General features: G+C 43.9%; 1 protein-coding gene across 6 annotated transcripts in view; it reads left to right on the forward strand.

Moving 5' to 3' along the window:
- Positions 1-24,722, forward strand: part of DAAM2 (dishevelled associated activator of morphogenesis 2) — a 247,532-nt gene that overhangs the window by 110,553 nt on the left and 112,257 nt on the right. For all 6 annotated transcript variants that reach the window (XM_066618643.1, XM_066618647.1, XM_066618644.1 and 3 more), the window contains one exon: positions 21,808-21,897. In XM_066618643.1, the coding sequence (XP_066474740.1) occupies positions 21,808-21,897 (90 nt within the window). The remainder of the gene's footprint in view (positions 1-21,807; positions 21,898-24,722) is intronic.

A 24,722-nucleotide genomic window follows, 5' to 3' on the forward strand; every position in this document is an offset into this window, starting at 1 on the left:
GCATGAGGAGCACCTTGAGAATGGGAATGATCTGCTTCTCAGTCAAGTGAGTGAGAATTACAGCTTGCTTTGGTGACAGGTTGGAGGGAGGTGGTAGTGGTGGCAGAAGATTTGGGGGGAGGGAGGAAGGCACTCCAAATCCACCATCCCCTCTGATCTCTCGCAATCTGTTGCTGATGCAGCTCTCATGGGCTAGTCCTAGTTGGTACCCCAGTTCAGCTTAATCTGGGTTTAGAAGAGTGTGTATATGAATGCATAAGAGACACTTGTTTCCATTTTGCTGCTGTAGGTGTGTGTACAAACTTCTTTAAAAGAGTGATATTTCACTGAGAGCTATTAAATGCTTCAAACATGTCCAAACTGTTTGATATGGCTTATGACTGTAAATGTGTTTAGAAGCAACAACGTCTAATAACTGCTGCATGTGATGCGGGAAGAAGAGGTGCACCTGCAATATTCAGGCGAACCTCACCTTGATGGATAGAGATGTCACACACAGAGTCATGTGCCAAGGCTGCATTGTAAGTAGTCGTAGAACACTCTAAGTAGGGGAGTATTTTTATGATAATTTGTCAATTATTTATGTAGATAATTATCTCTCTGTGCTTATTTATCATTGAAATTTCAAAGGGATTTCCCAGCATCAGAAGCAACAAAAGGGTTTCAACAGCTGTGGGAGAAAATAGGGAAAAAATCTGCGACTGTGTATTTAGAGTAGGTTTCATTCCCAGTGCATGAAACTGGACACATGCATGTAAGACCAGAAGATGGAACTGAAGCCTTTTTTTCCCCTTAAGAAAAAACTGGTTTTGAAACATATGCAAGAAACCTTCTCTATGCACAGTTGTTACCGTTGAAAACTATTAGTACCAGTGATCCCCTCTTCTGTTGTGGAGTTGACTGACACAAAAAAAGAAATAACCCAGAATCAGTGAGAAGAGGCTTATCATGATTCTGTAACAGTTTAAGCTGAACAATAAACTTCTCTAGCTGAAATTGCTAAGGTATTTCATGTGGTTAAGGAGAAACAATCACATTTGGAACTTAGCCAGTGGTTGTTCCTGAGTCACAAAACTGCAAGGGGATCCATCTTTAATGGCCAGGTGTTCCAAAGGCTTCAGAGTGGATCTAAGCAGTAAGTGCAACAGTTGAATGAGCTTGAATGAAATCTTTGACCACTTTATTTGAACAGCCTGGAGTGCATCAGGCTGTTATAAAAGCATAAAATTTATAAGTTTGTCTTCATTACTGATGACTATAGTAGCAAATGCTGAGTTATATCATGTGTGGCGTAGCTGCCGCAGCTCAAACACTACACCCAGAACTCCTTGCCTTGCTCACCTCCCATGGAGTCTGTTTTTATGGAGGCAGATCATATTCTCAGCTGTGATTCATTGTGACTTATCAATAGATACCCACTTCCAGAAGAGTAGCTGTCATAGGCCCAAACTACAGATGCAGAAATTCACACAGTAATAGCCATTTACAATTGAGTAAGAAGGAAACAAGAATCTCATAGGTTTCTTTATCCTTATTCAGTGGGTTTTGTGCCACAGAATAGCCAAGTATCTCTTTACTGCTCACTGACCTCCTAATCCACGAGATTGGATATTTCCTCATCAGTAGTTTAACATATGGTTGCAAAACCCACGTGGTTCTCAATATCCATAAGTTTGGTTGGTGTTGGCAGAGCTGTTCTTCACCACAGGTCCTTCTCTCCAGCTTAAAAGGGCAGCCATCTCTTCCACTTGCTTGTGGCAAGTGGAAGAGATGGCATCGAAAGTGGCTTTTGCTTGATATTTTTTCTGTAAGATCTGGGGAGATGTCTGCTTATATTACCATACTAAGTTCAACTGTGTTCAGGTGGCTCAAAGTCCAATCCTAAACTGTTTGGTGCCCAGAGGAGCAAGGGTGTAGAAATGGCTACTTCTACATCTTATGGGCGCCGTGGCAGCTGTTGAAGTCTCCTTGGGGGAAAGAGACATTTGTCCCCTTCCCCAGGTAAGGGCACAGGCCCCACAAGGGGTCTTCTTCAGCCTGTGCTGGCTGTTTTGCCCAACTGGGAGCACAACATCTGGCAGAGCAGGGCTCTGCTGGTCCCACCCCTGTTCCTCCCTCTGCCCCGGAATGTCTCTTCTCCTGCCCAGAAACCCTGTTTATGGCACCTGGTGCCAGCACAGGGAGGGTTTAGGATTGGACCCTCACTTCCAGATGGTGAGGATGGTAGCTACTACAGGATGGTAGTCCAGGCAGAGACAACAAAGGAGGGCAATTTCATAAGAACATAAGAACATAAGAACAGCCCCACTGGATCAGGCCATAGGCCCATCTAGTCCAGCTTCCTGTATCTCACAGCGGCCCACCAAATGCCCCAGGGAGCACACCAGATAACAAGAGACCTCATCCTGGTGCCCTCCCCTACATCTGGCATTCTGACTTAACCCATTCCTAAAATCAGGAGGTTGTGCATACTCATCATGGCTTGTACCCCATAATGGATTTTTCCTCCAGAAACTCGTCCAATCCCCTTTTAAAGGCGTCTAGGCTAGACGCCAGCACCACATCCTGTGGCAAGGAGTTCCTTCTTTCCTGTCCCTTCTTTTTCATTCACTCTTAGCTGCTCCTCTTCCTCCTCTCCTATCCTCCGCACAATTCCAACCAAGAGGAGAGGTCTGATCAAGTGAGAGGCCCCTATCATGATCATCCAATGTATACTTACTCAGAAGTAAGTTCCTTTGTGTTCATTGTAAGTCCTATTGTTTTGTCAGTAGATGAGATCAAATTCTATATGAATCAACCTTCAAAGGTGACACTTTTATTTCAGATTCTTAATACAACTGAAGTAAATATTAATGTCAGTTGTCTAAATAACCAAATATATCTCTGCCACCACTGTAGTATTATGTGTTTTAGGGTTTTAAATGAACATTTGGCTGTATGGTTGCAATAAAGCTGATGCAGCAAGGTATGTACTGGTCTTTTGGAGTGGCTCCTTCAGTATAAAAGGAACATCTTTGGTCTTGCAAACAAAAGTAGTCAAATTAGTATGGAGCAGAGTCCACAGTTTAACAGGTTGAACCTCATTATTCGTGTGGGTTCCATTCCAAGCACTCAGATGGATAGCAAAATAAGCACTATAGCAAATCAATGTAAAAAACAAAGTTTCTTTGCTCTGGTGATTTAAAAACAGCCTTGTTGACCTTTTGACTCTAAGATAAGAGTCATTAAGAAGACAATCCATCAGCACTTCACTCAGCCCCTCCCTTCACCAATGCAAAGTGATCACCTTTCTTTCACGTGCTCAGGGGGAAGGGAGGGGCCGCTGGAGAGAAAGATTGATGGATTGTCAACCAGCTGCCCTCTTTCTCTCTCTCATTTAAGGAGGCAATTGTTAAAGGACTATTCAGTTTTTTAAACTGATTTTAAAGGGATGCATTTTTCCCCTTCTCCAGGGATTAGCACATTCCTTCTCATTTGCGTGTATAAATAGGCTGGACCTGTAGTTGGCTTGGTTATCACATACCCCCTAAAGTACCACAGTTTGAATTCCGATTAATTTTTAATAGTGTCTAGCGCACATCAGTGATTGCATCAGGCATCATAACAGATTTGCCTCCCATCTCTTTTTTTTAAGAATGCTTTTATTGAAGAAAAAGAACTTTTCCTGAAAAAGAAATTAGTAAAATACAAAGATGGTAACAAAAAGGAGATATGTGCATCTTAAATACAAAAGCAGGGTGTAGATTTAGAATTAAAAATGCTCTAATTAAGGATAAGTTATTACAAATATATCTGACCAGAATGACAAGTCTCACCCAGGAAAACATTTAGTCAGTGGCTGCTTGTTCATGAATGAGATGAATGGAAACCAGTCTTCTGTAAAATCGACAGTGTGAGGCTCAGACATTTTTTTGTCCTTTTCACCAAGACCACGTTTTGTGTGGTGGTGTTTTTTTTTCTTTCAATCTCACTGCTCTCTTTCAGGTGATACTTGACTTTTCCTACTTGTGTATGATTTCCAATCTTGTTGCAAGCAAGTAAGAGCCCAATCCTATCCAACTTTCCAGTGCTGATGCAGTTGCAATGCAGTCCTGAGGTAAGGGAACAAGTGTTCCCTTCCCTGAAGGAAGCCTCATTGACTGTACCTGCATCATACAGTGCAGTGCCCAGCCCTTTGGCATGGCTGCCTCAGCACTGAAAAGTTGGATAGGATTGGACCATAAGTCTGCAAGGATTTTATACACATTGCCTTGAAATTTCCATATCAAAGATCTTTTCCAGTGCCAACTTGGCTGCAGGAGTATAGCTATGCCAGGATCCACTGGGCTCTTTCTCCAAGGAAGATTAGATATTTACTTGGAAATGATTTCTTCCCATGATAAAAGCCTTTTATGACTGGTTGAGGGAGAGAATTGTGTTTTCATTAGTTATCTCCATTTGATCAATTGTACATGTCCCACTTCCTGAACAGTAAGACATTCTGGGGCACAGAGTTTCCCTTGTTCAGGCTTCTTTAGAGGAGAAATTATTGGCGGCTTACAGTGTCTTTATTCACAAATACACAGGGTTGAGTGTTGAAACAGTTAGGTAGAAGGCTTCTGCAAGTAAGATCAGTTATATGTGTTTTTAGGCATATCTGTAGCTGCTGATTGCCAGTTCCTTCTCATTGCTTCCATCACAGTCTCAAGTATATCTGAGTATATACTGTTAATAATAATAATAATATATCGGCTTCCCATGTCAGTTCCTGTGCTTTACCAACCCTCCTGCTTATGCTGCCCTTTGTCTTAATAATCCTGTCCTTCCCTTTCCTCTGGTGCAGCCACACTGAAAAGGTGCTTGCTGTATATGGGGGGGGGGGGGAGAATCCCTTTCCCCTCCATAAGCCTCCCATCCTTCTATGGGTCTCCTTGGACCTGTACCAGCATTTTAACTGCTGCATGTCTGGGTAGATTAAAGGGGGTGGGCAGACTGCTGGTAGAGGGGATAGGATCTGGCTTGCACCATTACTGCTGGATCCTCCACCTTCCACAGCCTTCTCACCTCCACTCATCCCTTCTCCCCACCCAGTCGTCGTCCCCCCCGCCTGCCCAGTTCCACCCTCCCCTACTGTTTTTGCTTTCCCTGCTGGCTTACCTGCACTGGTGGGTGGCCAGTGGTCTGGCGACATGCACGGAAAAGCTCCGGCCTTCCTACTGGTGCTTCGACAGCATGTTAGCCAGAGCTTAGAGCATGTTTTATGACTGCTTTTCAGAGGGGCAGAAATTGCATACTGTCAGCAGGGTAGTCCAATCCTATTGGGCTGTGGCTGAGAGAGGTAGAGGAGGAGGAAGAATCTTCTTCTGCCAGTAGCCCCCCCCCCCTTGGGTAGATGCACTTGAAAGTATTTGGAAACTCCCACTCAGGACAATTGGGGAGTTGCTTAGAACCATTAATTAGTCTCTTGGCTTTTTAGCTTAAGAAAGGGCTGGCTGGCTGTGTTCCTGACTACTAACCTGTTACAATAGTATATTTGTTGCTGAACAATGAATCTACTTCCTCTTAGTTGTTGAATGAATTGTAACATGAAAAGTAGACAGATCTGTCAGACAGCCAGCATTCATTATTATCTAAAGGAGAGCTTGGTCACTGTAGTGAGCAAATTATTGTGTCACCAACTGCACAGCTGCCCCCCGTGTCTCATTTCCCGAAGGCACCATTACAGCATCACAAACTGACCCTCCATCTTTCCTTGATGCATAACTGAATCTGGGAGAAATGGTGTGATGCCTGAAGTATTTCTAAAATGATTCTGGCGAGACTGTCTCTGTTACTTCATCCCCACAGTAAGCTTTTCATGAGCGCCTAGCTCATGACTCAAGATTGTGAGTGAATAGTATAATTCAGTGGCTCTCAAACTTTTTTGACTGGTGGCTCCCTTAATCTAGTACGCTATTGGCTGTGGCTCTCCATTAGGAATACAATCCTATACATTGTATAGAGTGGCATGTTTTTCTTGAGAATTCCGTGACTCTCCTGGCTGGTTTCTGTGGCAACCTGGGGAGCCAGGGCTCACAGTTTGGGAACCACTAGCATAATCCTATGGAGAGGGCCACTTGCAAGAATCTTGCCTACGATAAGAAGGGTGATGATTCTACAAAAAAGACCCATGAAATTGGCCCTTTCCTTTTGGTAGCATCATTCTGAAAAGGGTCTACTTGTGAAAAAATAATTCTCGTGTGACTGCTGGTATGTCTGCATAATTTTTACTCTAAGTGACCCAATTGAACCCTGGAGTTTAAAGTATGATAAGTCATGATTGTGGGGTGCATTGATGCCTTCTCTGGCTTATTTACCACTGCAGCTATGAATGAGAAAAATGAGTCACTTTTATTTCAAGAGTGTCTTTCCCCCATCATGAAAGTGCGGCAAAGCATAGAAGGATATAACACATATAAGAATTTTGAAACTGTAGCTATAGTGCCAACTTGCTAATATGGCAGCACTAATGAATCGGTTGATTGGTCCCATAGATCCAAGCTGAAGGGCTTGACAGAGCGCAATATAGCACCTTTTGAGGACGGGTTAATTCACTTTCAGTACTTCTGATTAGTAGTCCTCTTGGACTGCCTCCAGCATGTTTACATAACATTGTTAGAGAGAATGAAAGGTTAGCCAAGGCCATGTCCTCTGGCCAGTGTTTTGCACAGCAAAGTCATTTGGTAAATAGGATGCATGTGAGGGGATAGAGCTGCTGAGGAAGTGAGAGGGTGACACCAACGCCCTACCCTGGAAATGCAGCCTGCTTTTGGCACAAGGCCTGAGCCTGGATGCAGCAATTGTCTTCTCTCCCGGAGCCTTTCCTGGCCCACGTTCAGTGGCATGAGCCAGCAGACTTTTGTTTGAGCAGGAAGTGATCAGAGAGGTGTGTGCCTGTGTGCTTTGGCTGGAGCTGAAGTGTGAATTGCTGTAGCCCAAGAGAAAAAGAGCTGCTAGGGAGGAAAAGGGTGGGGGCGGGGAAGCCGGAAAAGTAGCAGCTATTTCCTAATAACCTTTCCCACACCTAGCTTCCCTGGCAGGGGCTCATCTGAACAGCTCTGGCATCAGTAAACAAAGCCTGAGGAGAAGGGAAAAGAGGGAAATGAAGGGTGGAGATGGGGGGATTTCTGCTAAAGCAGCAGATGTTGTTTTTCTGTCACACATATTATTGTCCCAAGACTTCTGTTGGGTTACATGTCTCCCATACCCAGCAGTAGAAATGATCTTGTCCCAGTGAGTTGCTGAACTCACTAGAGGATGACTAGCATTCCAGAGGAGAGAGAAGTCCTCTTTCGGCATGTGTTAGAGTAGCCTGATCGTAGGTCTGGAGTAGCCATTTTCACCCACTGTGCCGTGGCACATTAGTGTGCCGCGAATTATCCCCAGGTGTGCCGTGGGAATTTGGGAGAGGAATTTGGCCCTACTAATGCATTTATTAGTAGGGCCATTGGGGGATGTGAGCCCCCCATTAGCAGTACAGTGTGTCTTGTCAATTGTCAAAAAACTGGTGGTGTCCCTTGAAAATTCTGGTACTTTGCCAGTGTGCCATGAGATGAAAAAGGTTGAAAACCTCTGCTCTGGATGGAGCCTTGTAGCTTTCCAATGACAGCAACCTGGGCCCCTAAAATCCAGGTTGTAGTTATGACACTTCGGAAGAATCAGTCCAAATTGGAGCCAATTTGGATAGTTAGGGGGCTCAACAGATGTTGCTGTGGGTTTATTATGGACCATATGCTTGCTGCTTCATCCCCACAGAGTGCTCAGTCGGTACATTTGTAAACAGATTACTAGAATGACATTTTGTTATGGCTGTCTAATACTCTCTTCAAAGGAAACTGTGCGTATAGAATTTTCTGCTGCACAGGGAAATGGAAGGGTAAAGCCATGCATATGCTTGTATACATATTCTAAATAAATCAACTAATATCTTTCTGCTGATGCCAGAACATAGCTTTTTCCAAGGAGTACACCATAGCAACACCAAGTCTTGGCCTCCTCATGCCTACATTTGGCTGGAGTGGACCCTGACAACATTGCCTGCTTGGATATTGCAAAACTGGGGGGAGTTTCAGAAGCAGGAGGTTGGAGGGGCACAGCCTTACCTCCAAACAACAAAAAATAGATAGGAGATTAATTAGCAAATGGAGGAGAATTAAAGGAAATTGGAGGACAAGACATGGTTTGTTGCTGGCACAAGCTCTGAATCTATGGGCGAAGTTTAATAGGAGCTCAAATTCACCAGGGCTTAGCCCTCCAGATATGTTTTCAGTGCCAAGCTTCAAGCATGCAAAGTAATAAAAATAAGGATGAGATGAAGCAAGGGAAGCATGACTTGAATTCTGGCACCACCTCTTCTGGAAATGAAGCCCCCTTAAGAAAAACCTCTGTCAGCATTTTCAGCTGGGGATGCAGTTCCCTCTCGGGCTGAAAGAAGGTAGTTGTCCCTGTTCAGTATCATTCAGGAGGAAACAATACAAAAATGTGCATAAAAAGGTCTCCAATTAAACCATGGCATAGGGAGCTGAGAGGCAGATGCACAGTTGGAGTCTGTCCTTGTCTCAAGTATTCTCTCACATTGTCACAGCCACTCTAAAGCTGTTTATGAGAGCACGCAGATCCCAAATGTGCTTTCCTTTGCGTGGAGGAATGTGCCTTACTGAGCAATGTCCCCATGATGGTGAGCATGCAGCCAACTACCCAATTGAACATGGAATAAGTATATGGATTCTTAGGGTGATGATGGACAGCCATTCTAAAGTGAGGGGAAGTGGTTTCAACACACACATTCTGCCACATTTTGAGGTGTATGTTTTTAGGGCCTAGAACATGTGTATAACCGTGTTATACATGGATTTTTTATACACGGATATGACTCAACACAAGTAGTCACTGCAAATAAGAAGGAATGTGCTGATCCCTGGAGAAGGGGAAAAATGCACCCCTTTAAAATGCTTTTCTTATAGTTGTAGAGATTTTTATCTCAGCAGGATGAGAAGGCCCTTTAAATTAAAGGAGAAAGAGTACAGTAGTTAGAGAGAGGGCAGCCAGCTGACAACCCATCAATCATTCTCTCTCCAAGTGACCCCCTCCCTTCCCCCTGAACACATGAAAGAAAGATAATCCTTTCTAAGCACCTGGAAAGAGACTGATTGTTGGATTGTCCTCTTAATAATTCTGTGTTAACATCACAAAGGTCAGCAAGGCTGTTTTTAAATCATCTGTGTAAAGGGAGTTTGTTTTTTAAATTGATTTGCTATAGTGTGATTTTTGCTATTCACTTGAGTTTTGGGAAGGGAACCCTCCAGAATAATGAGACTCAACCTGTATAATTCACTTCAGCAGTTTAAAATTGCTTCACAAACATTATCTCAGTAGTCTGCATAATTACTATCCTGTAATATAGGCTGGTATTACCTGTTGTTGGCAACCTTCAGTCTCGAAAGACTATGGTATCGCGCTCTGAAAGATGGTTCTGGAACAGCGTCTAGTGTGGCTGAAAAGGCCAATTCGGGAGTGACAATCCCTTCCACACCAGGAGCAAGTGCAGTCTGTCTCTGGTCTGTCTCCCTGGCTATGGGCCTTCCTTCTTTGCCTCTTTGCCTCAGACTGTTGGCAAAGTGTCTCTTCAAACTGGGAAAGGCCATACTGCACAGCCTGCCTCCAAGCGGGCCGCTCAGAAGCCAGGCTTTCCCACCTGTTCACTCCTAAGGCCTTCAGATCCGTCTTGCAGATGTCCTTGTATCACAGCTGTGGTCTACATGTAGGGTGCTTTCCTTGCACGAGTTCTCCATAGAGGAGATCCTTTGGGATCCGGCCATCATCCATTCTCACGACATGACCGAGCCAACGCAGGCGTCTCTGTTTCAGCAGTGCATACCTGCTAGGGATTCCAGCACATTCCAGGACTGTGTTGTTAGGAACTTTGTCCTGCCAGGTGATGCCGAGAATGCGTCGGAGGCAGCGCATGTGGAAAGCGTTTAGTTTCCTCTCCTGTTGTGAGCAAAGAGACCATGACTCGCTGGAGTACAGAAGTGTACTCAGGACGCAAGCTCTGTAGACCTGGATCTTGGTATGTTCCGTCAGCTTCTTGTTGGACCAGACTCTCTTTGTGAGTCTGGAAAACGTGGTAGCTGCTTTACCGATGCATTTGTTTAGCTCAGTATCGAGAGAAAGAGTGTCGGAGATTGTTGAGCCAAGGTACACAAAGTCATGGACAACCTCCAGTTCATGTGCAGAGATGTTACTAATAAGGGTCTGAGGCTGGGAGAACAATAGCTTGCTGAAAGCTGCCTGGTGACTTTATGGTTGAGATGAGACTTGAACTTGGGACCTCTTTGCACTCAGTCTTAGCCATTGTATTAGCTCTACTGCATGCTACACACCATCACAAGATCAACTCTCCAGTCTACCCCTTGCAGATGGGACTGGCTTGGATAATAAAACTGTTTTTAAAATAAATATTCCTGGACCTGTTGCTGGTATAAGAGCAAGGTTGCTAGCCTAGGTAGTATAAACCACATGTTTGCCATGTGGCCTTACCAAGTTTACTTGTTAACGTCATGCCAGCTGGATTGGATCCTACTTTGGAAAGAACCACAGGGCCAGACAGACAGCCCTCTTCCTCATTGTATTTTCTTGTTTTTCTTTCAAGACCAAAGATGGTTAGGGCTTCATTAATCCTAAGGCTCCCTATAAATGACAAAACCGATACCTCTTTGTGGACACAGTAGTGATGGGGCAGAAGGCTGTAGGAGGTGGATTTTTCAACACTGTCAGAATACAAGGAAATTCTCCAGGCCAAAACTCTACCTTCCCACTTAGGAGCTTCAAAGAGGGCTAGAATTTTTATTACCACCTCCCCCCCCCCCCCACTTTTTAAATTTACACAAAGACAAATCTGTTTACAGCTCTAGACTTAGGAACCCAATTATGCCGGTTTTGGGGTATAAAAGTGGGAGCAAAGTCTCCCATCAGAATGCTATTAAAGTGTCAGAATTGGGTACGTGTACAAAGTTCTTGGATGGAAGTGGTTACTGAGAAAGGACTAGAGCCCTGTTTGCCAAGTATTTGAAATAGATATGGGCTGAATTTTACATGTGTGAACTCCTCACCTCATTCCCTGTATCTCAAAAGAAAGTGAGTAAATAGAGTAGGATGGCTATATGTGAATGAAAGTAAGATAGGGAAATACTTTGTGTGAAATATATATTGAGAAGTAATACAGGGTTTTAAAGAGGAAGCAGAAAGATCAGAATGAATTGCATTGCATCACAACACAAGTCCATCCAGTGGCCTAACATGATTGATACACACACACACACACACACACACACACACACACACACACACACACACACACACACACACACACACACACACACACACCCCATATGCTAAGTTTAATTTAAAAAAAAAACCCAAACCATGAAATGCAAGAAAAAGAGGCAGTAAAGGAGTGATTTCTGTATTCCTTATGTTCTAGGAGGAAGGCTACGTGGGCATGTGTTGCTACGTTTCATTACATAGCGTACAAGGGAACATTGTCTGAATAAAGGACAAATAAACTTTTGTTTGCAGTAAAGGTGGAGTGCAGACAGTTGTATAAATGGGAAAAAATCTTATACAAATAAACCTTAACCCTCAGTATACAGGATCAATATCTCACATAGTTGGTGCTACCTTCTTTATGAGTTCTAATTTTTCCTAAAATGAGGGGTGTATGTTTGTTTCCAGAACTCATAGAACCCAAATGGGGGTCCATTTGGTTCAGATTTCATATACTCTGAAAGGAATTCAACACTACATGAGTTAGTACACTGGAGTTGATTTTTTTTCAAATCTCATTAGTTACCATGCATTATTTTAAAAAGGCAAAACATTCTTACTGTGCCTTGTTTTTCACTGCCACCCTGTTGCTAATATAATTTGCTGTCTGCCATGTTGTTGGTAGCAGGAACTATAATGTGCTGCCTGGTGGCTTCCATCTTGAATATCTGTAACTTCTTGTGCTTATAGCACTGTCCTGTAGCAGTGTGAGTTAAAAAATGGCCACCACTGTGGAAAATATTGCAGTGGCAGGTGTTTGGAGGCAGTTACAAGTATTCAGTTTGGCAGCTGGCGTCTATACCTGCACATTATAGTTTTTTGTACTGGCAACAGTGGAAAAATCAAGTTGCTCTGCTGGCACATGTGAGAAGGCTCCAGACTTCCTGCAGGTGCACTGGCTCCCTGGGCTGCTGCAAAGCACGCTGTGTTCCACTGGCACTTCCTTTAGTCATGGTTGGGCTGTGACTCTGAGAGAGAGAGAGAAATTATAGGCATCCGGATGCTAGTACAAAAGCCCCTGTCCAATGTGCCACTTAGGCTCTAGCACAGTGGTTCTCAAACTTTTAGCACTGGGACCCACTTTTTAGAATAAGAATCTGTCAGGCCCCTCCAGAAGTGATGTCATGACTGGAAGTGACATCATCAAGCAAGAACATTTTTTAACAATCGGAGGCTGCAATCCTACCCACACTTACCCAGGAGTAAGTCCCATTGACTATCGTTGTTAAAGGCGTACACATAGTAGCCTGTTAAAAGTACAGATCTGTCACATTTCTCCAAACGCAGTCACATTAGCATCAAGCCTAATATATTAAAAATAAAATATTGAAATTATTGGGGACCCACCTGAAATTGGCTTATGACCCACCTAGTGGATCCTGACCTACAGTTTGAGAGACATTGTGAAAATACAATAGGCATGCAATTATAAAAACCACTCATTAAAAGCATAACAGCTGGTCCTGTAGGTAGCTACTTATAGCAAGAGTTCAGTCAAAAGTACTTTTAAATACAGCAAAAACTTGATGCAACAGGAACAGCAGATTGACATAAATGCAAACTGAATTACTGTTCCCAACATGAAATGAAAAGCCTTGTTGGCATCCTTCAAGTCTTGGAAGACCATGGTATCGCGCTCTGAATAGTGTTCTGGAACAGAGTGTCTTCTCCAGTGCGCAAAGCCTGGGTAAAAGTAGATATGGAGGATAGGCTGTTACCCATGCAGCAAATTCCCCCTCTCCACGTCGCTGAAATGGTCCAGTGGAAAGGCAGAAGCCAATACGGTTGGTTCCAGTGACGTCGCAGGAGTTGCCAGAACGTGACTGTGTTCAGCCATGAACTGCCTCAGGGATTCCGGCTCCGGATTTTGCCTCGAGGTTGACTCCTGAAGCCTCTTCCCTAACTGGATGTAGCCACAAGGCAGTGGAGGTTTGGGATCAGAGTTTTCCTTCTCTCAGATGAGCTGCCTTCCCAGGCTGACGAGTCCCATCTACCCGGTGGCTGTTTAGTCGCCTCTTACGACAAGTACAGCCAAACTGAGGGCCTATTCTTATCCCCAGCCCTCAGGGGAATGAAATGCATTCATATGAGAAATCAGGGTCTCAGCCAAAGAACTCTTGGTGCCTCGGGCTGTTTGCCAAATGCTGCCTCCCCCTTAGCTGTTGATGTGTCAGCCTCTGCTCCTCCCACTTGCTGAATTGGAAAAGGAAGAGGGGAAGAGATCAAAAGAGGAATTGTGGAGGAGAAAGGTAGGCAAGGCTTCCAAGCATCCTCTTTGCTTTCTCACCCTCTTTCAGGAGTGGGAAGAGGAGGGGGACACTCCACACCAATTTGCTGCCTGAATGGGGATTCAGCTTCTGCTTTCCTCCTGGAATACCAGGTTTAGCTTTTGCACTCAATGTTCCCCCAAAACACAAGGGCCTAATGCAACTTTAAATTCCACCAAATACCTTTTTATGTTTCCTGTCTGTTCAATCTATTCCCTCTTTTCGTTTTCATGAGTGTTTCAGCCATTTTGAATCCAAGCTATTCTGGCTCAGGGACCTGGGCTGGAAATATTTTGGCCTCAGGTTCAAATCCCAATAGTTTCAAATGTTTTATCATTGAAATTCTATCCTTGCCTGTAAAGTGTGACTGTATTAAAAAGTGAAATTAACTGACCATATCACTCCTTGGTAAATAAAATAAAAGAAAGAAATGGAACAAAAAGTAAGGAACATTAACTGGACCATTCTTCCAAATCTCTCCCTGAGGCAACCCTAACAAATGTCTTTTTAATCTATACTTTACTGCAGTATTTGCATCTTGAAATGCTTTCTTGAGAGCCAAGCAGCTGATTCCAGTATTCAAATAGCAGCATGTTGGCACAAACAACTGGAATGAAGTCTTCTACACAAGACCCAGAAGAAGAGTTATGCATTTGAAAAATTGCTGCAACAGACAGATCAGAAGATTTCATCATTTAATGTGTGAAGAAAAAAAAACCTTGTGTTTTTTAACCATCATGGTTGTTGAGCAACCAAACGTTCAGATTGTTGCCTGGCTTAAGCCACAAACTACCTTAAACATTCTTACAAACTGCCATCTCCTTCCCAGGATTTTATAGCACAAAGAACAATATCTATCTACAGTGGAGAGAAGGGTTGGGGAATATTTCTCTGAGTGGATGCAACGCATTGTTCTGGCTTTCCCAAGAGTTACTGGAATTTTTTTTTAACTTTCAAATATTAGGTCTTTCAGTGTATGTTCTTATAACGATTGTGACATAAATTTAAAATAAGTCATAAAATAAAAATGGCAACAAAAATACCAGCCTGCTAAAACAGTGACACCAACAAAGCCCCAGATCTGTCATATTAGAGGCTGTTAAACTCCAGAGTAAGGAGGATCCCAGAGACAGAATCAAACTTGTGGCTTTTGAGTTGTTCAGTCAAAGTTACCCTTTTTAATTTTTCTGCTGTTTTGATTAGGGCTGAGCCAAAAGTTAGGTTTTGGTTGAAATGGGTAGGGGCCTGCATACTTTACAAAAGGAATATGGGCTTACTGTTTGTGGTGCAGCGATGATGGTTCTTTTTAACCCTTTTCAAATAAATTGTCTCCATTGCTTTTGAGGGTTGCAGTAGCATAACTCCTTTCCATGGCTGCCAGCTGGCAGTCCTTATCTTTCTTTCCCATAATACCCCAGACGCTGTATCACACTGGGCACAATGGGAAAGAATCATGGGGTCTGTTAGTCAAGGAGTTCTGCTATTGCTGCTGTCACAGGGGACAATGAAAAATTGCAAAAAAAGAAAAAATGTAAAGGACCACAACTGCTCCACTGGCATCACCAATAGGGAGTATTTGCTGTCCTTCTGGAAAATGTCTTAAAGAGCCCTCTTGCCAGGGACAATGAAAGTGTGATCTGTCTCCACGATGTCCCTGCTGCACAGAAGGCAGCAAGCCTTCCTCCTGCTCTCTCACTGTTCTCATTCTTTGCACATTAAAACAGTTCCTGTTAAACAAAACAAGAAGTGTAGAATGTGGTGTGGGTGTTCCCAGTGCACCCACATTCCCTGCAGTTTTTAAAGAAGAAGAAAGGGAAAGGGGTAAGAGACAGCTTGCAACAGGGAGGCAGCAGCAGACTTAGGGTGAAAATCACCCCGAGTATTTTTATAGCTTCCTTCAGCTAGTCAGTTGATGCAAACTGCAAGAGGCAGCTTACCTGTGAGGAGAAAGGGGATAGAGACTAGCTTTTCCCCTCTCTCACAACACTAGAACCAGGGACATCTAATGAACCTGATTCATGGAAGACATGGGATGTACAAAAGGAAATCCTCCTTTGATCAGTGCATGCTTGGTCTATTCCAAAGGCATACTTCAGCAGGACAGCGAAGAAAATCCCAAACAAGGTTGGTGCAAGAACACAACCCTGCTTCACAGTCATTTTCTTCGATGTCCTGCTGAAGCATGCCTTTGGAACTGCAACAGAAGGCATCTATCTCCGGACCAGATCAGACGGAAAGCTCTTCAACCTCTCCAGACTGAGAGCAAAGTCTGAAGTTCAGCTGAAATGTCTGCGTGACTTCCTCTTTGCCGACGATGCAGCTGTCACTACCCACTCTGCCAAAGATCTCCAGCAGCTCATGGATCGTTTTACCAAGGCCTGCCAAGATTTTGGACTGACGATCAGCCTGAAGAAAACACAGGTCATGGTTCAGGATGTGGACTCACCTCCCTGCATTACAATCTCTGCGCATGAACTGGAGGTTGTCCATGACTTTGTGTACCTTGGCTCAACGATCTCCGACACGCTTTCTCTCGATACCGAGCTAAACAAGCGCATTGGTAAAGCAGCTACCACGTTTTCCAGACTCACAAAGATAGTCTGGTCCAACAAGAAGCTGACGAAACATACCAAGATCCAGGTCTACAGAGCTTGCGTCCTGAGTACACTTTTGTACTGCTTTAGTCATGGACTCTTTGCTCACAACAGGAGAGGAAACAGAACGCTTTCCACAAGACCAGGGACAGACTACACTTGCTCCCGGTGTGGAAGGGATTGTCACTCCCGAATCGGCCTTTTCAGCCACACTAGACGCTGTGCCAGAACCACCATTCAGAGCACGATACGATAGTCTTTCGAGACTGAAGGTTGCCAACAATAACAATAAGTTTAATCTGTGAAATTCAGGGCACAAGATGTGGTGATTTCTGCTAGCTTAGCTGGTTTTAAAATGGAAATGGGAAAAAAGGGAAACTTGTTTTCTTTTCTCTTTTAGTGAGAAAAAAATATATTGAGACACAATGCAAAACAAAGGTACACACAAAACAAAACAATTACTGAAAAAGAATTAAGATTCATCTAGAGCAGTGGTTTTCAACTGGTGTGCCGCGAAGCTGCCTCAGGTGTGCCGCAGGGCCAAGGAGTCAGGCAGCGGCAGCAGCTGTGCGTGCGGGAGAAGCGGCCAAAAGGGGCAGCCTGCGGAATGCTCCTGCTGTTGCTGGTGCTGTGCGCTGATTGGGAGAGAAGCCTGAAAGAGCTCCCGGCCTGCGGGAACATGGAGCAAGTGAGGGTGAGCAGTGAGAGTGAGGAGGGAGTGAGGGCAAGCCAGAAGGTGGAAAAGGGTCCAGCGCCAGAAGCAGCTGGCTGGAAAAGGATCCCTGAGAGACCCTTTTCCTTGCCTGCAACGCCCCAAAGTGACCCTGCTTGTGGTGCCTCCACTGGCAGGGCTTTGGCAGTAAGGCCACAATCCTGTCCACACTTACCTAGGAGTAAGCCCCATTGACTATAATGGGGCTTACTTCCGAGTAGGCGTACAAGGCTTGGTCACACTCTTTCTTGAATACATGAGCAGGCAAGTGATGCTTTTCTTCTCTCCCACCCTACCTCCTCCCCTCCTGCAAACACATTCCCCCCTCATAACTGCAGTTAATCCCTCTCTTTCTGCCCTCCCCTCCCTTTCTGCCCTCCCCTCCCTCTTCCCCACCTTCCAAAGTCCAGAGTCAGTTGCCTCCCATTCTCTCTCTCTCTCCCTCCCTCCCCAGTGAATCCTGGTGTGAAATAACCACACTTTCCTGAGAGTAAGCCCCATTGAACAAAACAGGACTTACTTCTGAGTAGACCTGCTTAGGATTGTGCCCTTAGTTATATTAAATTAATTGTAACATAATAATGTAATTAAAAACTAGTAGTTTGCCGTGACAACTTTAGTGCCTTGACAGTGTGCAGTGAGCTGAAAAAGGTTGAAAATGGCTGATCTAGAGCCTATTCCTATAATTCACCCCCCCACACACACACACAGACACTGGTGCAGCCTCGCCAAAAATGGGTGCACTGTATCCATGGACGGATTGGGAGGCTTCAGAGGTAAAATCCTCTTATACCTCTGTAAGCCTCCTGCTCCTCAATGGCTCTTCTTGGATCTATGCTAGCTATTTTGCTAGTGTAAGTCCAAGAAGAGGAGTGGGGAGAGAGATTGTAGAAACGGTAATCCATTTTGGTGGATGTCCCCTGATTTGGGTGTTGTGTGAGAGGGAAAAGAACATTCCTTTATCCACACTGTTGATCCCCTGCATAATTTTGTATGTCTCAATCATGTCTCCCCTCAGGTACCTATTTTCTTAGAAGAGCCCCAAATGCTGTAGCCTTTCCTCAAAAGGGGAACTTGTGTTCTTTTTGAGATGTAGTGACCGGAGCTATATGCAGTACTCCAGGTGCAACCTTAAGAACATAGTGGAACTGGATCAGGCCATAGGCCCATCTAGTCCAGCTTCCTGTCTCTCACAGTGGCCCACCAAATGTCCCAGGGAGCACACCAGATAACAAGAGACCTCATCCTGGTGCCCTCCCTTGCATCTGGCATTCTGCTACATAGCCCATTTCTAAAATCAGGAGGTTGCACATACGCATCATGGCTTGTAACCTGTAATGGATTTTTCCTCCAGAAACTTGTCCAATCCCCTTTTAAAGGCGTCCAGGCCAGTCGCCATCACCACATCCTGTGGCAAGGAGTTCCACAGACCGACCACACGCTGAGTAAAGAAATATTTTCTTTTGTCTGTTCTAACTCTCCCAACACTCAATTTTAGTGGATGTCCCCTGGTTCTGGTGTTTTGTGAGAGTGTAAAGAGCATCTCTCTATCCACTCTGTCCATCCCCTGCACAATTTTGTATGTCTCAATCATGTCCCCCCTCAGGCGCCTCTTTTCTAGGCTGAAGAGACCCAAACGCCGTAGCCTTTCTTCATAAGGAAGGTGCCCCAGTCCAGTAATCATCTTAGTCACTCTCTTTTGCACCTTTTCCGTTTCCACTATGTCTTTTTTGAGATGCGGTGACCAGAACTGGACACAATACTCCAGGTGTGGTCTTACCATCCATTTGTACAACGGCGTTATAATATTAGCTGTTTTGTTCTCAATACCTTTTCTAATGATCCCAAGCATAGAATTGGCCTTCTTCATTGCCGCCGCACATTGGGTCGACACTTTCATTGACCTGTCCACTACTACCCCAAGATCTCTCTCCTGTTCTGTCACAGACAGCTCAGAACCCATCAGCCTATATATGAAGTTTTGTTTTTTTCCCCCAATGTGCATGACCTTACACTTACTTAAATTGAAGCACATCTGCCATTTTGCTGCCCATTCTGCCAGTCTGGAGAGATCCTTCTGGAGCTCCTCACAATCACTTCTGGTCTTCACCACTCTGAAAAGTTTGGTGTCATCTGCAAACTTAGCCACCTCACTGCTCAACCCTGTCTCCAGGTCATTTATGAAGAGGTTGAAAAGCACCGGTCCCAGGACAGATCCTTGGGGCACACTGCTTTTCACTTCTCTCCATTGTGAAAATTGCCCATTGACACCCACTCTTTGTTTCCTGGCCTTCAACCAGTTCTCAATTCATGAGAGGACCTGTCCTCTAATTCTCTGACTGTGGAGTTTTTTTCAGTAGCCTTTGGTGAGGGACCGTGTCAAACGCCTTCTGAAAGTCCAGATAGATAATGTCTACAGGTTCTCCCACATCCACATGCCTGTTGACCTTTTCAAAGAATTCTATTAGGTTTGTGAGGCAAGACTTACCCTTACAGAAGCCATGCTGATTCTCCCTCAGCAAGGCCTTACCATCTATTTGTAGAATGGCATAATAATATTGGCTGGTTTATTCTCAATCCCCTTCTTAATTATTCCAAGCATGGAATTGACTTTCTTTACTGCTGCTGCACACTGAGTCGGGACTTTCTTTTCCCCCATCCTGCAGTGAGTTGAGCATTTGTGAATGTTCTCTGCTTGTCCTTGACAGTGGTATTAAGCTTTCTAGCAAAACTCTTGTTTATGTAGGAGACTGCCAGTTTCTTAGATGTTTTTATGATATGCAGAACAAATTCCAGTTAGTTTCTTGCCTTTCTTTGCCAAATAAACAATGAATTGGCTTGGCATTTCCATCAAGCAACAGTGCCTTTGTAAGGAATTCTGCGGAGGCAGTCCAGCGTATTGGTTATGCGAGTGCATTCAGGATCTCTGCCAGACCTAATATCCACAGTGTCACAAGTTTGAGCAACCCTTGTCCTTTCCCCGCGCTTGACCTCTCAGCATTTTTTTCTTAAGACCTTGCATGCAGTTTCTTGCAGCATCTTTCTTTTCCCCTCTGCCCCAAGAATGTGTTCCTGGCCCAAGTTTTCTAATTGCGTATATAAAGAATAAGTCTCTTTGCCTTGCTTGGCTGCCCTGTTGTTTGGAAACTCACTCTAAACATTTCCACATGGTTTGCACTCTTCATGCACATACAGGTCTATATTTTTAAAAACCTTACCCCTCCGCAACATTTCTGCTCCCTCGGACTGCTGGCAGTGATCTCTCCTTGTTACGGTTTGTGTTTCTTTTGTACCTTTCTGTGGCTGAAATCTCTGTGGGCCTTTAAATCTGTCAGCAGCCGCTACCAGGCTCAGTACGCAATTTTAGTTCACTGTTTTCACAAGTTTCTCAAATGAGAGAGTTTTCCAAATGAGCCATTGTGGGGCTGTCTTTCTGTCTGTCTGTCTGTCTGTCTGTGTTTTAGGTAGGGCTTTATTGAATAGCTCTGTAGCCCTCATTTAAAAGTTGGGGTTTCTCTCCGCTTCCCAGGGTTCTTCTTGTTGGACACCCCCAACCTCCCCAACTTCTGTGGAATGGAAAAGGGGAATAATTCAGGCAGGAGCAGATTCTGGAGTGCATCTGAGTTTTATTTTCTGGAGAAAACTATGGCAGGAAATTAAAGGATGGGTTTGTGACAAATTTAAAGATCTGGCTGCAATCCAGGTCTGCCACTTTTGTTTTCAAAAACATTTTTTATAAAGCATCCTTGTGGAAGCGTTATATATCTGACAGGCAACAGTGCAGCTTTTATTTCCCTTCTTTTCTGTAGTTCAGCACGTATTGAGTGAATGGCTAAAGTGAACTTGCCTGCAGTTTGCCTTTCACATCCTGTACAGAAAGGACCACACTTATTGGATGTTTTTGTTCCAGTAATCTCAAGATTGCAGCATAGGGTAGTCTGTATGGTATATACTGTACATGTAGTCAGAGATTGTTGGGTCAGTGATGTTCCCCTGACCTATGCAGGTGGTAGATTTGCTGGATCCAGTGGCATTCTTGTAAAATTGGAAGCCCTAGTGCATGGTAGAAGGGGATGTTCTCAAAATAGTATTAATATAATTTTTTATATATGAAAACTTGAAATACTGAACAAGAGGTGGATGCACTGAGCAAGTACTATTGCCTAGGCTGCTGAAAGCCTGAGCAGTTGGGACGGGAAGAGGCTGATCATTTGGAAGAACAGAACAGGTCCAATGTTGCCAAAATCTAGTATCCTGAAACTACCGTGGCAGCATAGTCCATCATATAGACTTCTTTTCTGAACAACCTAATTCTACTGGACCCACCCCCACACACCTCATGATTGCAAAAGTCACTTTTTGTCAAAAAGATTATGGTTGTCTGAATCTATCCTATGTGATAGAAGAAATATGCCACCCTCTCTGGATCCTTCATGAGGTCCACACAACCAAATAACGTTGCCTTTGGATCAGATAAACAAAAGTAAATTGAAAGCACTCTAATAGACTCTGAACAAGCCAGCAAAACCCACAAGCCATCATGTTTGCAGAATGTATTTTTTGTTGGACCTTGACTGCATATTTCTGGTTCTAACAGGTGCTGGCCACTTATTTGTCCTTAATAGGGTTCTGTGCAGCAGCCTGGCAGAGAATGCAAGGTCTAGTAGGATTTCTCATAGACCAAGGGGAGAGAGTGGGGATGAATGGGATGGGGATGGGTCTGGAGCCTGCAAATACAATACAAAGAGAGAGAGAGTTAGATAATGTACAAGGGCACACTTTGATAGTTTGAAGGTCCTCAGCATCTTTAATCAAGGTAAGGAAGGCACTGAAAATCTTCTGAAAAATTGATTGCAGTCATTGATTATATGTTTTCTGTTGTCATCTCCAGGATGAATTGGATCTCACAGATAAGAACAGAGAGGCAATGTTTGCACTCCCTCCAGAGAAGAAATGGCAGATTTACTGCAGCAAAAAGAAGGTAATTTAATTGAATCACCTAATAAACTTTGCATATGTGTGTGCTTTGAACTTTGTAACTATGTGCTTTTATCTCTGACAGTGTCTGATTCCTTCCTTTAAGGAATTCAAGGGCATTCAGCATGTATATGAGTGCTATATGGGTGGAGATGCTCTGAATCTTCAGTACTTATCCCTTAGATGACCTTGTAGGGGTTCTCTGCTGCAGATATCCTTTCCCCCTGAATATCCTATACTAAAAATGAAATGTCAAAAGTTGGACTAATGGCTGCCCAGCTGTCCACTTGACAATAGTGCTTCAAATATTCCTATTTGCAGGCACTCCATTTAAGCCTCCCTTGCCATCCATCATTTGGTTTAGGGGCCATAAAACCTGATTTCTACCCCTATCCCCTCCTTTTTTAAATCTGTCCTACCATTATGTCCCTTAACCACCAACCTGGTAGTTGGTGTAGGGTCTTGGAAAGCCCTACCTTGCTAGTTCTCCTCCTCCTCCTCCAGTCTGCTGCTCAAAGTAGCCAATTCAGTCTGCCTCATGGCCCTATGCCTTTATCCTACTGCCAGAGTTTTGGGTTAAAGACTCTTCATGCCATAGAGTGAGGAGACCAAAGGTAACCTGGAAAAGTGCTTTCTTTATGATGGCATTGGTTATAAATGATGCTGAGTCTTAGCAATACTTTTTTCCCCACTCTTGCTTTGTTTAAACTTTGTTTAAACTCCATTGCAAAGCCCTCTATTTAAACCTCTGCTGGTATTGTTTTACTTTCCCCAGGCAAATCAGGTCATTTGAATTCACATCTCTCTCACCATTTTCATATTATTATTATTATTATTATTATTATTATTATTATTATATCCAAATTACATAATAATAATAATAATAAGTGACATTCGTGGCAACTTGCGAATTTTGGAGAAAGAACAGGAGAAAGTATCCAAATACCGCGACCCGTGCATAGAATTGACATGAATCTGGATGAAGCATGTAAAAGTGCTGCCGATAGTAATTGGCGCACTAGGAACAATATCAACACAATTTAACAAGTACTTTGTGCAACTGGACACCCCTGCAATAACACCAGTGGAATTACAGAAGACCGCCATAATCAGCACAGCATCAGTCCATCATCGGTACCTCATCTACTCCTAGTCGTCAGGCAGATGTCTGTGTGGATGAGAATTTACCAGCTGATAAATGTTGTGGTTTTTGTGTGTACATATGCAATCATTATCAGCTGTGTTCTCATTTTGATGTGAATAAAATAATAATAATAATAATAATTATTATTATTATTAATATGAAGATGATAAGAGAGTTGTGAATTCCAATGACCTGATTTGCCTGGGATCAGGCAGGAAAGAGGATTTAACAAAGGAAAAAAGAGGAAGTACAAATATTTTGATCAACTGCCCTGCCATGCAACCTTTGAAGATAGGTGTGCTTGGGTGGAGGTGGAGGGATTGTGCACTGGAGGCTCAGTTATGGACCTGGCCCCTGTGCCAGCCCAGGACGCAGGACCACAACATAACGCCCCCTCACATCATGCCTCTGCCCCGGGGATGTGTACCTACTCACATGGAGCCTTGCATGGCATTCCTAACTGCTCTGAAAGCCTTCTGAGGCTTCTGGAGCACTCTTCAACAAAATCCGGAAGTACTGTTTAAGAGCGCTCCAGATGCCTCGGAAGGTTTTCGGAGCGGTTAGGAACACCATATGAACCATTGCCTGCCCATGTAATGGCTTTGGAGGTGGCTCCAGAGGCGGCGGCAGCAGAAGCGGCGGCGGCACTGTGGTGCCAGCCCCACAAGGTCCACAGGCATGACGACTGGGGCTTTTGCCTATATGCCCCCTTGGCCCGCTACTTTGGAGACTTCTGGACTTTACAGACACTTTTTGTTCCTGCTACTTTGAATAGACTTTATACTTCTGTAGCCCAGGACTGTGGCCCTATTATTTTAGCCCCATGTCCAATTTCTTCTGTGGACGTTGATTAATGTGTCAAGGATCCTGATGATGTGAGAGGCTTCATGCTTAAACACCAGGGTTATCTTGGATTTTCTGTGATTGTGCAAAGCTTGCTGGTATGGCTGATACTTGAGACAAAATGTGTACTTAATTGTTTCTGGTGGTTTAGGTGTTAGTAATAAGAACATAAGAACATCCCCACTGGATCAGGCCATAGGCCCATCTAGTCCAGCTTCCTGTATCTCACAGCGGCCCACCAAATGCCCCAGGGAGCACACCTGATAATAAGAGACCTCATCCTAGTGCCCTCCCTTGCATCTGGCATTCTGACATAACCCATTTCTAAAATCAGGAGGTTGCACATACATCATGGCTTGTAACCAGTAATGGATTTTTCCTCCAGAAACTTGTCCAATCCCCATTTAAAGGCGTCCAACAGCATTGTCTCTGTCATGAGTAACCTAAAACCTAGTGTTCACTCTCTTCAAATCCCTTCTTAAAACACCTCTCCCATGGAGTTTTCCAAAGAAAACCCTCCTTAAATTTTCATCTGGTCTTATTTAAAGGCTTAATGTACCAGATGAAGGTCATGTCATCTGTTCTCTCAGCATGTCTGTGTTTGGGGGTGGTGGATGGGTGGGAGTACTGGAAGGTTTTTAATGCCTTGTCTGTTTTGGGTTGTGTGCCCTTTGTGGGAGTACCATGTCTTCCATTATGTTTGAGTAATTGAGTGACCATTTTCCAAGTTTGCATAGTGACCAGCAAAAAAGTAGATATCCAAGAAATGAGAGCAGTCACTTGGTTATTTGATTTTAACCTCTGTGACTTATAAAAATGTATTTACATAGCATTATTATGAA

This window comes from Tiliqua scincoides, chromosome 1 (genome assembly GCF_035046505.1).
Source record: "Tiliqua scincoides isolate rTilSci1 chromosome 1, rTilSci1.hap2, whole genome shotgun sequence".
In the NCBI taxonomy this organism is placed as follows: domain Eukaryota; kingdom Metazoa; phylum Chordata; class Lepidosauria; order Squamata; family Scincidae; genus Tiliqua; species Tiliqua scincoides.